Source organism: Mastigoproctus giganteus, chromosome 6 (assembly GCF_048544385.1).
Source record: "Mastigoproctus giganteus isolate SK-2022 chromosome 6, ASM4854438v1, whole genome shotgun sequence".
NCBI lineage: Eukaryota > Metazoa > Arthropoda > Arachnida > Uropygi > Thelyphonidae > Mastigoproctus > Mastigoproctus giganteus.
Window position 1 is genome coordinate 237,182,784 of NC_143580.1, and position 25,178 is coordinate 237,207,961.

At 38.0% G+C, this 25,178-nt stretch overlaps 1 protein-coding gene across 1 annotated transcript in view; it reads left to right on the forward strand.

Annotated features, from left to right (window-relative positions):
* Positions 1–16,962, forward strand: part of LOC150085111 (tRNA (32-2'-O)-methyltransferase regulator THADA-like) — a 184,464-nt gene extending 167,502 nt beyond the window's left edge. The window contains exon 20 of the mRNA XM_090376467.1: positions 16,468–16,962. Within this exon, the coding sequence (XP_090232593.1) occupies positions 16,468–16,962 (495 nt within the window). The remainder of the gene's footprint in view (positions 1–16,467) is intronic.
* Positions 16,963–25,178: the final 8,216 nt, after the last annotated feature.

Here is a 25,178-nt window from a genome sequence, read left to right on the forward strand (position 1 = left end):
TGCCACTTCAGATTCTTTGATATTCACTTTTACCACCTGCTAGTTATATTCATCAGTCTGAATTTTAAATTTCTCCATGTTACCACATTTACCACATTTAAGCTTATTTTGTGCATATTACATATCTTCTATTATAATCTGGTGTGATCTTTGAACAAACCCCTCATTTTATTAAATGTCTTAAAAAGCACCTCAAGCCATATTATTATTATTTTTTTTTTTACTGATTTTTTTGTTTTTCACCGATTCTTTTGTATACAGAATCACTATCACTCTTTTCTAATCAGAATTCTGTGTTGTGTTATTGTTTATATTTGAATATTTTTCTGTATTCTTGATATCTTAGTTACCCATTATTTAATAATAAATCTGTAGTAGTGCTGATTTCATATGTGATTTTCAAACATGTAATTAAAGTTTTGATAATACATACCTATTTTAATTTTTTTGCAAGTGATAACACAAGTTAAACTAACAGGTCCATAGTTACTTGTGTCACCTTTTGAACATTTGCACACCTCAATTCCATAGGGGACCTCTCCTGAGTCCAAGGAAGCTCTCATAATTATGGCAAAGCATTTGCTTATTTCCTTTCCTGCCTCCTTTAATATAACTGGGTAGGTTCCCATCCACCCCGGGTGCCTTCCTGATGTTTAACTTCAACAATTTCTCCTCCACTTTGCTACCTGAGCATGATCATCAATAGTCAACCCATCTATGGGGTGCCTCCATAGCCAGGTGGGAAGGAGCAGCAGTGCGTAGCACACGCTTCTTGATTAGACCGGGGTTCGAGCCCGTCACCACCAAATATGGAGGATGCGGAAAGGTCAGGGAATGACCACCGCATATTCCCGGGGCAATATAGCCCTAGTTGCTAATGCTCCTAAAAACCAAATAACAAAACAACAAAAAGAAAAACCCATCTATGTTAAGTGGTCCAATCTGATTCATCCCTTTCCTTCTAGAGTTTACATAAATAAAGAACTCTTTGCATCCTTTGCCAAAGATTTTTTGTAATCTGCTTTTGTCTGCCTAACCTCCTTTGTGACTTGATTACAGACAAGCTTATATCTGCCATAGGCTTCTGTGTCACCTGATAATTTATATGCATCCCATACATTTATCTTCTCTGCCACAAGCCTCATTAATTCAACTGACATCCATTTAGGCCCGAACCTTGAACAGTATTTCTTAGTTGGAATGAAAAGCCCAGTAGCCTCCAAGATGAAGTCTCTGAAGGCTTCCCATTTAGAATTCAATGTTGGTAACATTATCAGTTGATCCCACTGTACAGAATTTAAAAACTGTCTGAGACCCCTGTAGTCACCTTTACGAAAGCAAAAACCCTTCCCTTTAGCCTTGATGGTAGTTATATCTTCAAGTAATTCCCATATCAGTACATTGTGATCACTGTCACCCAGTGAATCCTTTATCTGCAAATTCTCACTTTTAGTGAGAATTTGCATGAATGAATTTGAATGAATAATCAGTGATTATTCATTCGCATGAATAATCACTGCTGATAATCAGATCAAGAGCATTGTTCCCTCTGGTTGCCTCTTGAACATGCTGCTGTAGAAAACAATCATCCAGTAAATCCACAAAAGCCTTGCTTATGTGTGAGTGACCAACCCACAAATTCCAGTCAATCTCTGGGAAATTAAAATCCCCCTTTATAAGACACTCTGATTTACTGGCCCACTCTATTTCTCTGCACAATTGCTCATTATACTCATCAGATTCATTAGGCCTATAACACACACCTACCTCATTCTTCCTTTCCCAGTGCTTACATCACACCAAACAGACTCAACATTGCATTGTCCACCAACATCAATTGGATGCACTTCCTTAGATTTTGTGTTTCTTAACTAGCAGCATAACCCCTCCTCCCTTTCTGTCCTGTCTATCCTTTCTGTACATATTGCACTCCCTAAGTTCCAATTCTGCACTACTTATATCTGCCTTTGATGTCTTGACTAGTTCAAGCTCATCAAATTTATTAACTATACTCCTAGCATTGGTGTACATTCACCTGTTTCTACTCTTAGTTACCCCTAACACAGCCGATATATTTATTTTTTCCACTATGACTCCCAACAGTCCTGGAAATCTCCATTGGCTTGCTTTCCATGTTGCCGTTCATTCCAATAGAAGCAGTGCAAGAATCACTTTTGCCTCTGCCTGCGGCCACTGTTAACGTTTTAGTCTGAGTATCCCTCCCAAGCTAGCAGTTTTCTGACCCACCTAACCCTGCCTCTATAGGATCAGCAAATATTTTTGCATCCTTTCTATTTAAGTGTACCCCATCCCTGTAGAAGCAGTCTCTCCTGTCAACAAGCACAGACCAGGCTGAAAAAAATTATATCCCTTGAGCCTTGCACAATCTTTTCAGGGCCGAATTGATTGACGAGGCTCTCATCATATACTCCCTTCTATCATGTCTCGGCAGAATTGCAGACACTTTCACATTCAACCCTAATATAAAAGGCATTGTGAAAAAAAACAAGAAGAATCAGCAAAAAGTCTGATCTTCAGGTGATCTTTAAGCCATTATAGATAGGCAAATTGGGAAATTAAAATCCCCCTTTATAAGACATTTGAAGAAGAATATTAGAACATTTGAAACACATAGATCTACACCTCCTGGCATGTGCCCAGGCATATAGTGATATCAAATTTTTGGTAATGGTAGGTAGGGGAAAAAGAAATATAAAAGACTCCTCTTATATCAAGAAATTTAGCCAAGTTGTTTTGAACAAAATAAGAGGAGAAACAGAGGGAACTAACTATGAATGTGTTTTTCAACAGAACAATAGACTTTAAGAACCCTAGACACTGCAACCATAGAACCTTGAAAGCCTCTTATGACATGAAATTGGCACTTTGAGAAAGGAAAATTTGTACTGCTTGTTCTTATTCACTGTGCATGTAAACAAACACCCAGTAAAGGGTTTGTGCCATGATGGTCACTTATTCAATTCTTGTTAGCATTAGATGGCAGAAAGCAAGCTTATGCAGCATCAGCCAAAAAAAAAAAGGAAAAAAAGAAAGACTCCAATTTCACCCCTCTGCTCGTTCCAAATACCTGTCCAGCTCAGCCTTAAATTTATTTAGGCTATTAACTTCCACAACAAACGATGGCAGTCTATTCCACCAATCAACTACCTGCTGGCTAAAGACAAACTTCCACACATCTATCCTACAACTGTCTTTCCTCAATTTGAATTTATGCCCTCTCAGGTAATTATTCTGAGCAAGAGGAAGAATTCCATCAGCATTGAGCATGCTCAAACCATTCAAGGTTTTATACAACTCAATCAGATCACCTCGCAGGTGCCTAGTCTCCAAACACTGTAATCTGAAAAACTTAAGCCTTTCTTCATAAGAGCAACCCTTTGTTCCATTCACTAATCTTGTTGCCCTTCTCTGCACTCATTCCAACAGCTCTATATCCTTCTTAAAATGAGGCCTCCCGATCTCTATACAGTACTCAAGGTGTGGCCTGACCATCGCCTTATATAAGGGGATAATCACCTCCTTTTCCCTGCTAGAAAAATTTTTTTTTTTTTTTTTTTTTATGTGAACCCCAAACACGAGAGGTATTAGAACCTATAGTACTTAGTACCGTGCTTGGGTTGGAGGTTGAGAAGACGAAAGAAGATATTTGTTGACATTGGACTTGAACTTCTGTAGATTGTAATTTTCAGGAAATACGTATGAAGGAAGGTTGTTCCAGAAAACGGCAGTTGAATGAATAAATGAGGAAGATGAAAAGTTGGTTCTGTGGGTTTGAAGTTGGACAGTAAATGGATGTTGGCTGGTGGCGGCACGTGTTCGAACTGTTTTGAAAGAGAGAGCGGGAATTATAGAAGCCAATTCAGAAGAACAGTGCCCATGGAAGTATCTGTAAAAGAGGCAAGCAGCAGAAACAGTGCGTCTATGAGAAAGCGAGTGGAGAGACTCTGTTAGAGATGAGTCATTAATTAACCTAACTGCCCTCTTCTGAATGGAATCAAGAAGCCTGAGAGAGGTTTTGGAGGCACCACCCCAAATGTGGGAACAATATTCCATGGCAGGGCGGATTTGCGATTTATATAGAGTGAGCAGCTGTTTGGAAGAAAAGTAACGCCGAGAGCGAAAGAGAAAACCAAGTTTTTTAGATGCAGAGGAAGCAATATTAGTAATGTGCTTGTGCCAAGAGAGATTAGAAGTCAGGGTAATCCCCAAAAGAGATATATCCTTTTGCCTAGAAATTGGAGTGTCACTAAAGAAAAGCATAGGAGCAGAAGAATCCTTTTTGCGAGATATAAGACAAGACTGAGTTTTAGAAGGGTTGAAATCAACTAAGTTGTCTTTGCCCCACTGGAGAATTACCTGAAGATCAGCATTTAAGGAATTGGTAGCAGATTTTCGAGAAGTTGAAGCTGATTGAGCAGGACAAGATTTCTCAAAACGGAAAGTTGAATGCAATGTGCTATCATCGGCAAAACTATGGATAGGATTTCCAGTCAATGGAAGAAGGTCATTGATATACAAGAGGAAAAGAGTGGGGGAAAGAACTGAACCTTGGGGGACACCGGCATTAGTGGAGAAGTTAGAAGACAGAGAGCCATCTACCATCACCCTCAGTGAGCGATCAGAGAGAAAACTGGATAACCAATTACTAAAAACAGTTGGCAAACCATAAGATGGAAGCTTGTTTAGAAGACCTTTATGCCAAACACGATCAAAAGCCTTTGAGATGTCAAGAGCAACTACTTGTGTTTCACCGAACCTTTCCATTGAAGTAGTCCATAAATGGGTAACATAAGCCAGGATATCACCAGTGGATCGACACTGGCGGAATCCATACTGGTGATCGTTGATCAGACGGAAGGTTTCTAGGTAGTTTAAGAGTTGGCGGTTAATTGATTTCTCCATTACTTTAGAAAGAGTAGAAGTAATTGCAATGGGACGATAATTGGATGGGAGGGATTTGTCACCCTTTTTAGGAACTGGCTGGATATGAGCAAATTTCCAAGCAGAAGGAAAAACACCTTTGGAATAAGAAAGTGAAAAAAGGCGGCAAAGAATAGGAGTAAGTTCAGGAGCACAGATTTTGAGAACAAGTGGAGAAATACCATCAGGACCTGGAGCTTTCTTAGCATCAAGATTCATCAAAATCCTTCTGATATCCTTTTGACGGAAGACCACAGGAGGCATTGAATGGACCGTGATGGGAATGGTGGGAGGTGTTTTACCAAGTTCATTAATACATGAGCTGGAAGAAAAATGGGATGCTAGCAGGTCAGCTTTATCCTTGGCTGAAGTGACAACAGAACCATCTGGTTTGGACAGAGGTGGAAGCAGAGATGGGCAAAAGTTGCGGCCAATAGCTTTGGCAAGAGACCAGAATGCTCGGCTACCATTAGGGCAAGAAGCAAGTTTTCTACTCTTAGCCTGTTCTAACTCTAGTTTGGACTGATTAATAACTGCTTTACAATTGTTGCGAGCTTTGGTGTAGGCAGAAAATGAAACTGAAGAATTAGAAACAAGCCAATTACGATATGCAACATTCTTCTCTTGAACAGCCTTAGCACATTTATTGGAAAACCAAGGTTTAGATAAAGGATGAGATTTTAAAGTGGAGTGTGGGATAAAGGATTCCATTCCTGCAAGAATAATTTCACTGACACGATCTGAGCAAACGTTGACATCAGTAGTTTTGAAACAGTAATCCGACCAAGGAAAAGAAGAAAAGAAATCTCGCAGGTCATCCCATTTTGCATTCTTGTAATGCCAAACAACACGAGGTTGGGAATAGCCATGAGATAAAGGTTCCATTGGAGAAGAGACAATCACCAAGTTGTGATCTGAAGTGCCTAAAGGACCTCTCACTTCGGCAGTGTACTTAGAAGGGTTGTTTGTGAGAAAAAGATCAAGCGTATTGGCTGTATGATTCGGATTGTCCGGTATTCTTGTAGGTAAATGAACAATCTGTGCTAGGTCATTAGTAATTGCAAAAGCCTCAGCATCTCGACCTGCTGGGGCGGTGTGACTAGAAAACGGAAGCCAGCTGGAGTTGTGAACATTAAAATCACCAAGGAAAATTACCTCACTGTTAGGAAAGTTGGACTGGAGAAAGTCAAGTTGCAACGAGAGGAAGTCAAAGAGCTCCAAGTGATTAGTGGAGTTGGGAGAACGGTAGAGACAACAGATGAATTTGACACAATGAGGTAGAGAGATTTTAAGCCAGAGAAGATCGAAGAGAGGAGATTCCAAATTGCCTAGTCTCTGACAGGGAATATCAGAACGGACATATGCACAAGTACCACCTTTGAGGCGAAAGGAATCATACAGCGAATAATTTGGGCATCTGAGATGAGCAGTAGTTGAATCAACCGATAACTGAGATTCTGTCAGAAAAAGTACATGTGGTTTGGCAGACTGCAAGTGAAAATGGACATCGTTGAGATTAGAATTGAGACCACGTATATTTGTGAAATGAATTAGGAAGTCCTTGGGAGGTTTAGATCTTTTCGCAGATAAGCTTGTTCTATTAGTTTGACAATTCATGGTGTATTCAATAGTAAGAAAAAGTGGGTAGGACATGCTGTATGAAGTAATGAAATTTTTGGATATGGCGTACATGTGGTAAGAATATACCCAGATCCTTGACATAACGTGGCCTCGACAATGCTCCCCGCATACACACTACTCGAACTCCCTCCAGTCACTATCTGGCAGAGTAGAGGTAGCAAGATTATACACTAGCTGATCCGGAAGCCTCCTAGAGAGTTACCAATAGGTTCGGTCCGGTGTACTAACTAGCGGCCGGCCTGCGAAAACCGTTTTAGAGCTGTACCCTCGAAATGTAAGGAATATTGGATCTCGCCACAACGTTCATCATAACCTCAAAAGTCATCAATCATACTGCATGATGGAAGAGATAGGGAAGGGTTGACCGGAACTTAGCTCTAGAGACTAAACATGGGTTCCACCACTTCAAGCCTCCAATAAGCAAAGTGGTGGTATTTCACCGGTTGATGAGAGTCATCTACCACCTAGTACTGCCTGGTAACATAGAGGGGCGGCATTCCTCCATGTGGTGTGGGCGCCACACCTCGACCCCTGCTTACGTTGGTTCACACCTGGGTGGTCATCCACCATGAGCTTGTGCATGGAGGTTATACCCAGGATTACTAACAGTCCCACCATCGTGAAGGTGCAAGCAGAGGATTTGGCTGTCACAGACCGTCCGGACTTCGCCGAAATTGGGTCCACTTGACTTGAGTGTTACCCGAATATCAGTTCCATCAGCGTTTTAGACTCCCAGGTAGCAAGTACAGCTTGTCTGGCATATCTGAGAGAATGTCTGTGACAACCTCAAGGACCTCAAGGCTAGAAAAATTCCTGTATATCATTGACAAGACACCATTAGCTACTCTTGCAGACTGCCTGCACTGCTCAGAAAACGTCATATCTGCCTGCACAATTACCCCCAAGTCCTTTTCATTCTCTACCACTCTCAGTGTAGTACCACAGAGTTGATACGTTACTCTGGGGTTACTGCTTTGAAATATGTAGTACTTTACAATTGTAATGTTAAACTTCATTTGCCACCTCTCAGCCCATCTGCTCAACTTTTCCAGATCCTGTTGCAGCAGCGTACTGTCATTAGTGTCATTAACAACCTTGCCAACCTTCGTATCGTCTGGAAACTTGGACATTAAGCCTAATATAGCATTAGCAATATCATTTATAAATACAGAAAATAACAATGGAACTAACACTGAAACCTGAGGGACTCCACTAATAACATTAGTCCAAGAAGAGCAGCGTCCATTGATTACCACTCTCTGTCTTCTCTCACTCAACCATCCCTTTATCCATAGCAGCAATTTGTCTCCACAGCAGCATTCTTCCATGTGCAACAGTATCAAAAGCCTTTCTAAGATCTAAATATATGATATCAAAGTTATTCCCTGCATCCAGTTGCTTTATGACCACATCATAGTATCCAATCAGATTGGTTAGACAAGACTTCCGCTTAACAAACCCGTGCTGTGTCTGAGCTATAACTGAAGTCTTGTCTAGATGATCCTGCAGTGTTTCTTTAACCAGTGCCTCCATTAATTTCCCTGGAACAGAAGTTAAACTAACAGGTCTATAGTTACTTGTGTTGCCTTTTGATCCTCCTTTGTGAATTGGGGGGGCTTAGAGTGGAACAGGTATTCTGCGTGTTATCAGGCACTCAGTCTAAAACACCGATGAATCCAATATCTTTCTATTACAGAAGATTTAGGAGAAGCCCGGTTGGCCTGCCTCCCTAAAATCCACTCATGCACACCTTCTCGATAGTAAGCCCTGTTGCGTCACTTAGGTGGCAACGAACATGTAGAGTGGTTCTCTTCAAGATGCCTGGTTAGCGTGAAGAGGAAAAGACGAAACCCTCCAGAATATGACAGCATGACAAAACAAATGGCCCTCAGTCCCCATTGGCTTTCACTCCCCCTCTTAAGGCAGCGAGAGGATCAGATTGGAAGCAGAGGGTGCTAAGAATCTCTGGGTATGACCAGGCTGCCATGCATGGAAACTGAACTTGGCCTGTTACAATGTAAGATCGTTCATCGGTGAAGACAGGATATTACAGCTGGGAAAGGAACTAGAAAATGTTAATTGGAATATCATCGGTTTGGCTGAAAGAAGAAGAAGAAATGAATCACTTATAAGTTTATCAAGTGGAAATCTGCTAGACACCAATGGAAACAGTGAAAGGAGTGAATGTGGAGTTGGGTTTCTGGTACATAGAGATTTAAAAAGACATTTTGGAATTCAAAAGTACATCACCAAGGGTATCAAGACTAATACTCAAGATTTCTAAGATGTACAAGCTAAAGGTTATAATGATTTATGCACCAACATCGAGCCATGATGATGAAGAGGTTGAAGAAATGTACACAGAAATTGAGAGTCTACTAGATGAGCAGAAAACCCACTACACTATTATTATGGGGGACTTCAATGCTAAGGTTGGAAAAAGAAAACAGCGCAGAAAGGGGAACTATAGGAAATTTTGGAATTGGTGAAAGAGGTGAAAGACTTGTGGAATTTGCAGAATCTCAAGGATTGTCAGTAATGAACACTTTTTTCAAGAAAAAGGTGAACAGAAAGTGGACATGGAAGAGTCCAAATGGATTAACAACTAATGAAATCGACTTCATCCTCACTAACAGAAGATATATTGTGAATGATGTTACCATCCTGAATAAGGTAAATGTTGGAAGTGATCACAGAATGGTAAGATGTACACTTGATATAGATGTAGGAAAGGAAAAAACTGACTAGAGTAAATAACACAAAGGTCTTTGAGATAACAGAAGAGGAGAAAAAGCAGTATGTACTGGAACTTAAGAACAAGTTTGAGCTTCTGCAGACTGCTCAAGACCAAGATATCGACGAGGAATATTACAACTTTCTGAAAGTGATAAAGCCCAAGAAACCTATAGGGTAAAAGAAATCCAAAGAAGAAAAAATTAGTCAAGAAACACTTGTTATGATGAACCGAAGGCGAAAAATGAAGAGCAAGAGAAACACTGACAAGGAAAAAATTGAATATACTGAGTTATGCAAAGCCATTAGGAAAGAGACTCAGAGAGGGCATAAGAAGATTTAAAACAAGAAAAGTAGAACAAGCATTAAGGGAAAACAAAGCACTTAAATCAGCAGCCATGAGCAGTAATCCCAGAAAGACAAATGATACTGAAATGGAAGAATAGCGATGGTGTACTTATAAATAGAAGGCATAATTCAAATAGCAGAAGACTACTATTGAGAATTATACATGGAGCGAGGAAATGATGCCAGCAGTGGAGAAGATTGATCGCAAATTAGCAGTACATACGACATACCCGATATTTTTCCTGATGAGGTAGAACATGCATTGGAGAAAATGAAGAATCAGAAAGCCCAGGGTGAAGTACTGTAGAGTTGTTAAAATTGGGAGGAAGAGACATAACACAAAAACTGGCAAGGCTCTTCACAAAGTGCATTAGAAAAGGTGTGATGGGTAAGCAGTGGAATAATGCAATCATAGTTTTGCTGCATAAGAAAGGAGATAAATCAGAAATTGGAAATTATAGACCAATTAGCTTGTTATCCCACATTTACAAGTTGTTCACAAGGGTAATTACTAACAGATTAGAAAGAATACTGGATGAGAATCAACCGAAAGAGCAAGCTGGCTTTAGGACAGGATTCTCAACTATGGATCACCTTCACGTAATATCACAGCTAAACACCATTATGCTTGGCATTTGTGGATTGTGAAAAGGCATTTGACTCCATACAGCATAAGGCAATGTTTCGGGCAGTGGAAAGACAAGGCATATATTATGATTCTGAAGAAAATATATGAGAATGCTATCTCCTTTATTAGACTAGACAAAGACAGTAGGAAATTTAAAATCGAGAAAGGAGTTCAACAATGAGCACAATATCTCCGAAGCTGTTTACTGCTGCCCTTGAGGAAGCTTTTAGAAGATTAGACTGGTCACAGAAAGGAGTCAATGTGAATGGAGAGTACCTAAACCATTTACGATTTGCAGATGACATTGTGGTCATAAGCCACGATCCCAAAGAATTAGAGGAAAATCTTAATCAGTTATGCACAGTTAGTAAGGATTTTGGACTAAAGATGAATATGGCTAAAACAAAAGTAATGATGAACAAGTATGGCATAGAAAGGGACATAATGATTAAAGGAGCAATAATTGAAAAGGTGGAGTCATATACTTATCTGGGACAAGTTATTAGCTGTAATAATGATAAATGGCTGGAAGTCAAGAGAAATATAAATTTTGGATGGATAGCATTCAGGAAATATAGTCACATACTGAAGAGCAATATCCCAGTTTGCCTGAAATGTAAATAATAAACCAATGTATATTCTGCGCCATAACTTATGGAAGCTAAACTTGGGCACTCACCAAAAGAATGGAAGAGAAGCTGAGAACTACACTGTGAAGAATGGAACAAATTCCATTGTCAGGGAAACGGGGAACGTGCTATGTAAAAAAGGTATGTCTGCCAGGGGCAAAGGTTGATTACGTTGTAGAACAGATATCATCCTTTAAGGGTACAAATGGTGATATTGTTGTACACGTTGGCACTAATGATATTAAGAGTAGGAGACCGGCAGAATTACTTAACAAGTACAGGTCACTGTTGAAAAAAATCCGTGAATTAGGGTTGAATTTGAAAGTGTCTGCAATTCTGCCCAGACACTATAGGAGGGAGTATATGATGAGAGCCTTGTCAATCAATTCGGCCCTGGAAAGACTGGGCAAACCTCAAGGGGTAGAAATTTTTTCAGCCTGGTCTGTACTTGTTAACAGGAGAGACTGCTTCTATAGGGATGGGATACACTTAAATAGAAAGGGTGCAAGAATATTTGCTGATGCTATCAAGGCAGTGTTAGGTGGGTCAGAAAACTGCTAGCTTGGGGGGATACAAGGACTAATGCATTAACAGTAGCCACTGGCAGAGGTGAAAGTGATTCTTGCACTGCTTCTATTGGAATGAGCAGCAGCCTGGAAAACAGGATGCAGGGTATTTTTTAGAGACTGCTGGGAGTCATTGCGGTACAAGTAAACAAATGGGTTGTGTTAGGTTAGCTAAGAATAGGAACAGGTGCATGTATACTTGCATTTACACCAATGCTAGGAGTTTGGTAAATAAATTTGATGAATTTGAGGTATTGCTCAGAACATCAAAGGCAGATATTGTTTGGATATCAGAGACGTGGTGTCATACAGATATAAGGAATGCAGAACTGGAATTTGGGGAGTACAAATGTGTACAGGAAGGATAGACAAGATAGGAAGGGAAGGAGGGGTTATACTATTAGTTAAGAATCCAAGGAATCACATAAAATCCAAGGAAGTGAAGCCAGTCGACATCGCTGGACAGTACAGTGTCGAGTCAGTTTGGTGTGACATAAGCATTGGGAGATCAAAATTGAGAGTAGGAGTGTGTTATAGGCCTAATGACTCTGATGAGTATAATAAGGAACTGTACAGGGAAATGGAGTGGGCCAGTAAATCAGAGAGTCTTATAATGAGGGATTTTAATTTCCCAGATATTGACTGGAATTTGTGGGTTGGTCACTCACACACTAGCAAGGCTTTTGTGGATTTATTGGATGATTGTTTTCTATCAGCAGTTTGGGAGGCAACTAGAGGGAGTCGTACTCTTTATCTGATTATCAGTAGTGATTCTTCATGCATTAAGAATCTGCAGATAAAGGAACCATTAGGTGGCAGTGATCACAGTATGCTGAAGTGGGATTTACTCAAAGAGTTAACTACCATCAGGGGTAAAGGGAAGGGTTTTTGCTTTCGTAAAGGTGACTACAGTGGTCTGAGACAGTATTTAAATTCTATATGGTGGAACCAACTGATATTACCAACAGCAAATTCAAAATGGGAAGCATTCAAAGAATTTATTTTGGAAGCTACTTTAAATACCAACTAAGAAATATTGTTCAGGGTTTAGACCTAAATGGATGTCAGATGAAATAATGAGACATTGTTATTGTTATTTGGTTTTTTTTTTTTAAGGATCATTAGCAACTAAGGCCATATTGCTCCGGGATATGCGGTGGTCATTCCCTGACCTTTCCGCATCCTCCGTATTTGGTGGTGACGGGCTCAAACCCCGGTCTAATCAAGAAGCGCGTGCTACGCACTGCTGCTCCTTCCCACCTGGCTACGGAGACGCCTCTAATGAGACATGTGGCAGAGAAGAAAAAGGCATGGGATACATATAAATGATATGGAAGCCTATGATAGATATAACCTGGTCTGTAACCAAGTCACAAAGGAGATTAGGCAGGCAAAGGCACATTATGAGAAATCCTTGGCAAAGCATGCAAAGAAAAACAACAAAGATTTCTTTACTTATGTAAACTCTAGAAGGAAAGGTATGAATCAGATTGGTCCACTGGATATTGATGGTTCAACTGTTGATGATCGTGCTCTGGTGGCTAACAAACTAAATGAGTATTTTGCATCTACATTCACCCATGATGAATTATACAGGGATGGGAATGCCAGAGTTGAGTTAAACTCTGGCAGTGAGCTGGATGATTTTGTAATAACTGAGAGGAAAGTGGAGGAGAAATTGTTGAAGATAAACATAAAAAAGGCACCCGGGGTGGATGGAATCTATCCAGTTATATTAAAGGAGGCAGCAAAGGAAGTAAGCAAACACTTAGCCATAATTATGAGAGCTTCTTTGGACTCAGGAGAAGTACCTATGGACTGGAGATGTGCAAATGTGACCCCAATTCACAAAGGAGGATCAAAGGGCAACACAAGTAATTATAGACCTCTTAGTTTAACTTCTGTTCCAGGAAAATTAATGGAGGCACTGGTTAAAGAAGCACTGCAGGATCATCTTGACAAGACTTCAGTTATAGCTCGGACACAGCATGGTTTTGTTAAGGGAAAGTTTTGCCTGACCAATTTGATTGGATACTATGATGTGGTCACAAAGGATCTGGATGCAGGGAATAACTTTGATATCATATATTTGGATCTTAGAAAGGCTTTTGATACTGTTGTACATGGAAGACTGCTGCACAAATTGGAGCAGTGTGGCATTGGAGGCAAATTGCTGCTATGGATAAAGGGATGGTTGAGTGGGAGAAGACAGAGAGTGGTAATCAATGGACACTGCTCATCATGGATTAATGTTATTAGTGGAGTCCCTCAGTGTTCAGTATTGGATCCATTGTTGTTTTCTGTATTTATAAGTTTACAGATGATAAGAAGGTTGGCAGGGTTGTTAAGAACACTAATGACAGTACGCTGCCGCAACGGGATCTAGAAAAGTTGAGCAGATGGGCTGAGAGGTGGCAAATGGAGTTTAACATTGACAAATGTAAAGTACTACATATGGGAAGCAGTAACCTCAGAGTGACGTATCAACTCTGTTGTAATACACTGACAGTGGTAGAGAACGAAAAGGACCTGGGGGTAATTGTTTAGGCAGATATGAAATTTTCTGAGCAGAGCAGAAGGTCTGCAAGGGTAGCTCATAGTGTCTTGTCAATGATATACAGGAATTTTTCTAGTATCGATAAGGTGGTGATTATCCCCTTATATAAGGCAATGGTCCTGCCACACCTTGAGAACTGTATACAGGTCTGGAGGCCTCATTTTAAGAAGGATATAGAGCTGTTGGAACGAGTACAGAGAAGGGCAACAAGATTAGTGAATGGAACAAAGGGTTGCTCTTACGAAGAAAGGCTTAAATTTAGCAAATTACAGTGTCTGGAGACTAGGCACCTGCGAGGTGATCTGATTGAGTTGTATAAAACCTTGAATGGTTTGAGCATGCTCAAAGCTGATGGAATTCTTCCTCTTGCTCAGAATAATCATTTGAGAGGGCATAATTTCAAATTGAGGAAAGACAGATGTAGGATAGATGTGCGGAAGTTTGCTTTTAGCAGTGGGTGGTTGGTTGGTGGAGCAGACTTCCATTCTTTGTTGTGGAAGTTGATAGCCTAAATAAATTTAAGGCTGAGTTGGACAGGTACTTGGAACGAATGGAGGGGTGAAATGGGAGCGTGTTTTTTTTTTTTTTTTTTTTTCCGGTAAGCTTGCTTTCTTGCATCATATGCCTCTACTAATTCTAATGCTAATATTGGGAATCAGACTGTTAGATAAGAAGAGAAACACATGGATTAGGCAGCAAACTCAAGCAAAGGACATTCTTATCAAAACTAAAGAACTAAAATGGTCTTGGGCAGGACACATAGCTCGAAGACATGATGACAGATGGACTAAGAAAATAACAGAATGATATCCAAGAAGAGCTAGAAGAAAACCTGGAAGACAAAGGCGGAGATGGATAGATGAAATTCATGAGTTTGTGGGTAGTAAATGGATGGCCATTGCACAAAACAGAAGGAACTGGAAAGTTGCTGTAGAGGCCTTCATCTTGCAGTGGATTGAAAAAATGCCTGAAGATGATCATGATGATGATGATTGAACATCTCCAGTCCATGGGTACTTCCCCTGAGTCCAAGGAAGCTCTCATGATTAAGATATTACAAAATCTCTGTTATTACAAAATCATCTAGCTCACTGCCAGAGTTTAGTTCGCCTCTTCCATTCCCCTCCCTGAATAACTCCTCGTGTGTGAATGTAGATGCAAAATACTCATTTAGTTTGCTAGCCACCTGAGCAGGATCATCAACAGTTGAACCATCAATATCCAGTGGATCAATCTGATTCATCCCCTTCCTTCTACAGTTTACATAGGTAGAGAACTCATTGCTGTTTTTCTTTGCATCCTTTGCTAATTTCTCATAATCTGCCTTTGCCTGCCTAATCTCTATTGTGACTTGGTTACAGACCAGCTTATATCTATCGTAGGCTTCTGTGTCACATGTTAATTTATATGTATCGCATGCATTTTTCTTCTCTGCCATATGTCTCATTAGTTCATCTGACATCCATTTAGACCTAAACCTTGAACAATATTTCTTAGTTGGTATGTAAAGCCTAGTAGCTTCCAAGATAAGTTCTTTGAATGCTCCTCATTTTGAATTTGCCGTTGGTGACATCATCAGTTGGTCCCACTGTATAGAATTTAAATACTGTCTCAGACCATCATAGTCACCTTTATGAAAGCAAAAACCCTTCCCTTTACCCCTGATGGTAGTTACCTCTTTGAGTAATTCTCACTTCAGCACACTGTGATCACTGCCACCTAGTGGTTCCTTTATCTGCAGATTCTTAATGCATGAAGAATCACTACTGATAATCAGATCAAGAGTATTGCTCCCTGTAGTTGCCTCCTGAACATGCTGATGTAGAAAGCAATCATCCAATAAATCCACAAAAGCCTTGCTTGTGTGTGAGTGAACAACCCATAATTTCCAGTCAATATCTGGGAAATTAAAATACCCCATTATAAGACTCTGATTTACTGGCCCACTCTATTTCCCTGTACAGTTTTTTATTATACTCATCAGAGTCATTTGGCCTATAACACACTCCTCAATTAAAGACACTTTTTTTTTTTGTAGTGTACGAAGTGTTAGAATAACTTATTAATTCACCCTAGCACTAAGTTAACCACTGTAGGCCTGAATAGTTTGGAATCGTGATGGTTGGTTGGGTATAGTTGTTAAAGCATGGGGAGATTGCATATTGCTTCAGGATTAGAGTAAGATATTTTCAGCTTTTATGTATTGTATTTCACAATTTAGCACATACCATACATGCAGTTAAATATAGGACACTACTTAAAAGTATATTTTTGGTATAATATATTATCAGGCACGTGTGATGAAAAGTGTAAATTACTAACAGTATTTCAGTTTGCAGATATGATTTTCTGTTAACTTTAGTTTATTATTGGTGATTACATTTAATTTTTGCAATTAATTACTGCTCTTTCTCTGTGTTTCAGGGAGATGAACAACCCTTTGACAAAGGTGAAATGAATGTATTTGCCGAAGCCTTGCCATTTACAACAATCTCTTGGAAGCATCTAATCAAATTTTTATATGAATGTAAAACACTTGGAAATATTAACATTCCTAAGTGGGTTGGATTTAATAACAGGTACTATGACAAAGAGCATGGTGATTGTATACCACTAGAAGCCATTCTTGAAGCTTGTTTAAATGAAGCAAATGACATAGCCAGTGGGTTTGATGCTAGCAGCAAGTTGCCTTTCATTAGGCATCAGTTTGATTCTGATCTTATTAAGCTCTTTCAGTTAATTAGTGTTGTGACATGTCTCTTGCAAACACACTCTCTGTCAATGAGCAAACAGTGCCTAGTTGATAGCATTCAAAAGAAATTGAAGTCTGTGCATTATCCAAATAGTTCCATAGATGCAATTTTGAAGGAAATCAGTTACATTTATTTTAATCATTGTTTAGGGCATCATGAAAATTAATGGACTGATTTAGGGTGTATATATATATATACACTGTGTGTGTGTGTGTGTGTGTGTGTGTGTGTGCTTGTGTACACACACACACACACACACACACACACACACACACACACACACACACACACACACACACACAGTGTTTTATATAGTATTTTTTAAACTTTAGCATTTTATTTTAAAATTTTATTACTCATTTTTATAATTATGTTTGCAGAATTTTAATAAGTATGCACATGTGTATTAGTTATACAAGTGAAGCTTGGTTTATGCTATAGAGGCATTCTAAACTTAGGCCATAAATCAAAAGTAAAAAAAGTAAAATTGACAAAAGCCATATGAGCCTTTGGACTCTGACTTTTTCCATGTTTTAACTTTGTGGACAAATTTTAAGACAAGTTTTTGGGTGATATTTCTTCATTACATAATTTATAAATTTTTTAGTGCTGTAATAACTTTTGTTTGAAAATTAATTTGTAATTTTCAAATATATAATTCTGTGGTGGTGGGGGAGTTTCTTATGTAATGCTGTATTGGGGCAGAGTATGTTTATCTTGTGAGCAATCAGATGAACACAGGAAATAAATAAAAAAACATTTATTATGCGGACATCTATTTACACATATACACTAAATTGGTGATCATTACAATTAAATTTTCAGTTTCCTTCCTCATTTAAATTTTTGATATCTTCACTTTCTTTACTTCACAAAATTTTTTTTATTTGGACTGCATTGTCACTCAATTACTAATCTAAATCAATCATAATCCATCTTCAGAGCTACCACCATAATTACTGATCTTAATTCCCTAATGGCATATTCATTATTACAAACACTTTTCTCTTCTAGTGTAAACTTTTTTTTTCTTTTTTTTTAATATTACTTAATTTATTCTGCTTTTTTTCACCTAACATCATCCAGATCCTTTATTCACTTTCCATTACTTTTAAATGAAACATAAATTACCAGCTGTTCTATTCTTCGTTTTAATTTATTATTATTATTTTTTTCGTTTAGCTTAGATCTGTCACAATACTGTTCTGAAAATGCCTAATCGAGGGATGTGCATTTTTGGATTCTTCCATCCATTGATTCTTTTCTCCCTCTAGTACAAGAAATCTTTATATCAGGACGTTTCTATTGGATCTTCTAATTACAGAACAGTTCTCCATAATAGAATTGCTTTTACTGAACTAGATTATCACCAGCAACTGAACTAACTTCCAAGACAGGAAAGTACCTGTAGATTTTTATTCTGAAAACTCTTTTATTCATGATGAACATTATAACAGCATGAAGATGGCTAAAGCAGGATTAAGTATCTTAAAAAGTATCATTTCTGTACTTCAGCTATGCCTTTCTCATTTCTTTCAATGCTGCTCCTATCAGATGTATCTTTCCATGTTCCCACCAAATCTCACTCTATCCTCCAACCCTCCCCCACCCAACTCAATTTTCCTATTTGAAAACTTACTTATATATTTCCCTTCTAATTTCATATCCTTGTCACTCAAACCAGCCAATCGGAATTCTCTTCTACAATGTGTTAGCATTAGCATTAGTAGTGGCATACAATGCAAGAAAGGAAATTTATACAGCATCTGCCTATAAAAAAAATAAAAAAAATCTCATTTCACCTAGCCATTCACTCCAAGAGTTTGTTCAGTTCTTCCTTGAATCTACTTAAGCTACCAACTTCCACGACAGATGAATGTTTGTTCCAGCAATCAACCACTTGCTGGCTAAAGGCAAATTTCTACACATTTATTCTGCAACTGTCTTTCCTCATTTTGAATTTATGTTCCGTCAAGTGCATAATCTGAGAAAGAGGAAGAATCCCATCAGCACTGAGCTTGCTCAAACCATTCAAAGCCTTATACACCTTGCAGGTGCTTAGTCTCCAAATGTTGTAATTTGCCCAACTTAAGCTCTTTCTTGGTAAGAGCACCCCTTTGTTTCCCTTACCAATCTCATTGCCCTTCTCTGTATTTGTTCGAGCAGCACTACATCCTTCTTAAAATAAGGCCTCCAGACCAGTATGCAGTACTCAAGGTGTGGCCTGACCAATTGCCTTATACCAGAGGATAATCACCTCCTTATCTCTGCTAGCAAAGCTCCTTTATATCATTGACAAAACTCCATGAGTTGCTCTACTACTACTACTCTGAAAACTTCAGAGTAGGGTGGATGAAATAAAGAGTGATAACAATTTATATAAATGTCTGTCTTTGAAAACACCAAAATACATACAAAGCAAGGAGATACAGACATTAATGTACTAAATGTGCATACAGTAAATTAGCATTAGCAAGGGCACATGATGCAAGAAAGCAAGCTTATATAGCATCAGCCAAAAAAAAAAAAAAAAAAAACCCTTATTTCACCCATCAAATACATATGTACTATGCTTTCTTAGTGTATATATATACAAATGTGCTTGGGCTTAATGTGGAGACAAGGGCTCATGCATTTATAAATGGCATAATAATGAGCAAATTCCAACAAAATATGTATTGAATTTTTTTTTTATTATAAATAGCATTAAAATGAAAGCATGTCAATGGATTCACATATTATGAGCTTCACCTGTATAAAATGTAACAATAAAAGCTAAATTGTGATAAAGCTTTTCTGTTTCATACATGTGGTTTAACCATATACTTTATTTACTTTTAATAGCCACGGTTTTAACTATGAGTTTTTAATTTGAAAAATTTATGGTTTGGCCACTGTTTTCTTAAGTAAGATCATGAAGCTTTGCTGGTATAAAACTTGGATGTAATTGAATTCTTTTTAAACATTAACTCAATAATATACTCTTTATCATCTCAGATTCACAATGTGTTAGAAATAAGTTCATCTCAATGCAGAATATGGAATAAATAAAAGGTAGCACTTCACTGGGTTGTAACAAGAATTATTTTCATCACATATATTGATCCTATCCAGGGGTTGTCCTGAGTGACGCTGAAACTATAGTCTATTTTTTTTTTTCAGAGTTTAGTTTTTGCATTCACTCATTTTCATAATACAGGTTCCCTGAGTGGAAGTATATTGTGTAGCTCATAGTATATTGTTTTTGGAAATTGCATCTGTTCTCTATCAGTTTGTCTGTGTTGCTGGAAGAAAAACCATGCCCCCTCACTTGGCTATGGTCTAAAGAAAGCCATAAATGTTCCTTACATCATTGGCAGGAGGGTCCATTAATGATGCAAGGATTGACACATATCAAGGATCTTAGTGACCAAACAATAGCCCTCTCTTCCAAATCTTCCATAAAGATGTCTGCCATAAGTGGTGAGAGAGGATCCCCATACTTAATCTGTATGTCTGTATGTAAAATGAATTTTTCCTTCAAATTTTAAATACCCTTGTTCCAAAGCCAGTTGTAATTATTTGATTATCATTGAATTAAACAGTATCTTGTTCATTTGCCAAATTCTAATGTCCCACCGCTCTTATTTTAATTTTTACTATTCCTATAGCTTCTATTGCTGAGATATTCATGACCTTGTCTCTTCTTCAATCAAACCTGCCATGACAGTGTTGTTAAAATTTTCATTCTTTATGAAGTTGATGAAATCAATCAAATTTTTTATGTGATTATTTTTGAATGGATTCAAAATAGGAGCAAACTTTTTTTACCTGAACTGTATTTACTGCGAACAATGGGCCTGATGGCTACAGCTGTTTGGAAGAAAAGTAATGCCCAGAGCAAAATAGAAAACCCAGTTTTTCAGATGAAAAGGAGGCAATATTTGTAATGTGCTTGTGTCAAGAGAGATTAGAAGTAAGGGTAATCCCAATAGAGATATATGATCTTGCCTAGAAATCAGGGCGTCATTGAAGATAAGCATAGGAGCAATAGAATCCTTTTTGTGAGATATAAGACAGGACTGATATCTTTTTCCCATTGGAGAATTACCTGGAGATCAGCATTTAAGGAATTGGTAGTGGATATTTGAGAAGTTGAAGCTGTTTGTGCAGGGCAAGGTTCAATTCGCAGTACTGAACAGAAAAATATGGATGGCTTAGTGCCGGGATGCTTTATATACCCACTTGGCGCCTCCGTAGCCAGGTGGGCAGGAGCAGCAGTGCGTAGCACACGCTTCTTGATTAGACCGGGGTTCGAGCCCATGACCATCAAATACGGAGGACGCAGAAAGGTCAGGGAATAACCACCGCATATCCCCGGAGCAATATAGCCTTAGTTGCTAATGCTCCTAAAAACCAAATAACAAACAAACATATACCCACTTGTATATAATGTCTATTAAAAAATCTCGACACTAAGCCATCCATATTATTCTCTTCGGTAGCATGAATCGAAAACACCCTTCTCAAAATAGCAATACTCTTTCCTTTCACTTTATTATGAAATTAATCTTTATTAATTTCAGTTTTGAAAATTACCTCTTTCCTAATGCATTAGGGAGGGGTAAGCTTACATAATGCAATCTCAATAAATATTTAGAAATAATTGTGGTTATTTGACATGCTCACATGCGATGAAGTCAAATTTTTAACTAGAAACAGTATATCCTTGTACAAATGAAACTGCACCGATTCTTCTTTCAAACAGCTATCAACAATGCTTTCCCCATAAAGTTGAACAAATTTAGCTACTGAAGTTTGTTTTTCCTACAGGAATGTGAGCATATTAATTGATTTTTATTCTGTTCTTTGGGAACAGAATAAAATAAAATTTTTTTCCTTTCTGTTCTACTTAGAAAATCTATCATTTTATAGAAAGTGTTTACCCAGGAAAAATAAGTGTTTCTTGAAAAACAGAACATTTTCACACATTTTGATTCATGAAAGAACTTCTTTCTTGACTGTTTTATCTTTTCTCTGCTTCTAAATGCAAGTCCAATATCTTTTTCATAGGATTCTCTTAATAATTCCTTTCCCATTTTAACAAAACTCATGAAAATTTCTTCATTGTATTTGCTCAATACATACTCATTAAGGCAGAACAGTGAAGCATAACATTGATTCAGAATGGTTTTTGTATTTTTATATTAAAATGCTATCAACAAGTCCATATTAGAACAAAGTGCATTCTAATGAAAGTGAACTAATATATTTAGGCAATTCTTCCTAAATAGATAAGTTCTTTCTTTAAGTTTTTTAGCTTCTCTTTTCGTATCCCAATGCAGGGATTTACATTCTCTAAGGCTATTCATGCAAACTTTATAACCAATGTATATTTACAGCTTTAAAACAAGCCGAAAAATCTTTTAGTACATGAAGATTTTAATTCCTTTCACACATGAAGCTTTTGCCATCTGGATGAAGTACTTAAAAAAATTAAACAACATTTTGCAAAAGGATAAAAATGCATAAACACTCCTTAAGAGCCTTTTATATCTTTTACAATTACAAAATTAAGGCTGTGCGTGGTGCGTGTGTGCATACACACACACTGTCCTGCCAATAATATCCAGAGATCTACATATCTAAAAATGATCTTTATTTACAGGAAAGCCAATAATTTTAATGTACCATGACCCTTTATGACAGCCTCTGGTGTGGAATGCTCTCCACCAGTTTTTTGTGTCAGATGTCATCCGATATTTTACATTTCGCCTTTGTCAAATCAGCAACCAGTTCAGCTCTGTGTTTTGTACAGTCTCATCTCTCTCTCTCTCTCTCTCTCTCTCTCTCTCTCACACACACACACACACACACACACCCCCCTGGTGATCCGATTCATCCCAGAGGTTTTGTATGGGGCTGAGGCCAGGGCTTTTTGACACTCATATCCTTAAACGAGTTTACATCACAGCATGCAAACAGTATGACATAGTGTGGTGTGTTGTCCTGCTGATACAGGTATCGGACTTCCTGACGTACTCATAAGTAATGCTTTATTGTCCAGGACATCTAGATAGACTTCAGTATTCGTTGTTTTGTCCAAAATGACCAAAGGTCTCTGGCTAAACCATGAAAAACAGCGTCAGATGATTATGCTACCTCTGCCAAACTTCATTGTCAAGGACAATATGGTCTGACAGGTAGTTTTCTCTGGGCATCTGTCACACCCAGGCACAACCATCAGACCATGGTAGACATGTACCCATGACCCTTCACTCCAAAACACTGCTTTCAATTGGTGTGTAATTCAAGAAAAGAGGGCCTTACACCAAGCTAGTTGGAGCTAGCATTAGTTGGGCTGACTAGTGTCTTGTGGATGGCTGCATGATCATAGTAACCCTTTTCACCATACAGGACCTCAGTAAGATGACCTGTGTTCTGAGCATGAATTCTGATGTTTCTGAGTTCAGAGCATTTCATCAGCTTTAGAGGTTTTACAGGTAATATTTTATTGTTTCAGCACCTGTCATCTATCTTCAGTGCCGTTGAAATGTCATATACAGATCAATTGCTTATGTGGTACTCTTATTATTCCAAGCTGTAATACTATTAACTCCATTGATCGTGGCATCTTACATTTACAATTGTACTGCTGTCTCCTCGAGAATATTTATAGTTGTGCCTGACATGGTGCTTGGGCAGAACATGACCATCAATGGAGGGTGGCCAGATATTAATGGTAGGGCAGTGTATATGGCTTGCGCACCCTCTTATATAATGGATTTTTGAACTCCATTCTACAAACCAGATACATTTTCCAGATTACCATGTCTATCTGACAGCCTATCATTTGACATCTCTTTTTTTTTTTATTTATAAATAGTTTCAGGCAAATATTTCCACCATGCCTTTCTAATGCTAAAAATGTTAATGCTGGTTCAGCATTGGATTACAAAACAGAATTTATCTTCATTTCAACAATCGGGAATTGAGTCAACAATAATTAAGAAATGTTTATTTTTCTTTATTATTCTTAGTATTTTTTCCTGATATTTTTGCCAATATATTTATAAATTCTTCATAAGCAGGTTTAGATAAATAAGAATCTTTACCTTTCCCACAATTTGCCATCATTTTAATATGCTGCTCATGGATGGATTGAATTTTCCAAGGAAACACGTGTTAGCTAAAAACAAGTTACATTGGTTTTATGCTTTGTCACAAAAAAAGGCAAGTTATTTTCAGAAAGGAATTTAATGACGAATTAAATTATACTTTGAAAAACCTTTTTGCCAATAACTCTTCTCACCATCAAATTGTTTCTTTAAATGTTTATCCAATCAATATTGACTTGTCCTTCAACTGTGAAGTTTTGACACTATTACTGAAGAATTTGGTGATAGTACCACAACTTCGTTCATGACTTGACAAATGCTGAGCACTCCAGTTGATATATGCTACCAGTAAAGCAGAATCTATGATTTGGTTTCCATAAGGCTTACAATATAAACAGAACACTTTACAACTTTGGGAAAATAAATGTCATTTTCTTTTATTTATTTATTTTTTTTATTGTTTTTTTCTCATGGGTTGGTTTAGTAGAATAAAAAGGATCATGGGTCAGATTTTTTTTGAAATTTCAATCATCATTTTGGTGAGGCAACTTTTTCAATGAGCACATAAATTTTAAGAATTGTTGTTATTTATGATCTAATCGGTGAGATCAATAGAATATTCCAGTGCCTCGGTTTGCACATCTGGGTTAGCTGGGTTCTGTTGTTAGTTTTTAACATGAGAATATCTTAGACACAAATAAAACCAAATGCAGAAGTGCTGGTTTTAACCAAAGGGGAAAAAAAGAGAACTCATGACCATCATTAAGCAAAGGAAAACAAGCTATCGCGGTGACCTTCTGAGACATGACTCTATACAAAAAAGAGCTGATGGATGGGGTGATAGAGGGGAAAGAGGAGTAAAGGACAACAGAGAAAGACCTGGATTACCAACATTGAGGAATAGACTAATCTTTCTTATAAAGACTGTGCAAGGGAAGCACAGATGCGAAGCTATTGGATACTCATGGCAATCAATCTCCTAGATGGAGACGACATGTGAAGAAGAAGAAGTGGTTGGTTTCTTTTGTTAGACACTGACCATTCCAGCTATGTTCATGCTTAGTTTTTAAGTTAACCAAGTCTTTTCTCTCTCTCTCTCTCTCTCTCTCTCTCTCTCTCTCTCTCTCTCTCTCTCTCTCTCTCCCCCCCCCCAAGTTTCTGGGGAAAAAAAACCCTCACCCAAGACTGAATAATTTGGCCATGATGTGAAAAAAAAATAAAAAATCAGATAGAATTTTCTCATTATCAATGAACTTGGAATCCAGTCTTTTGTATGTCTGGAATG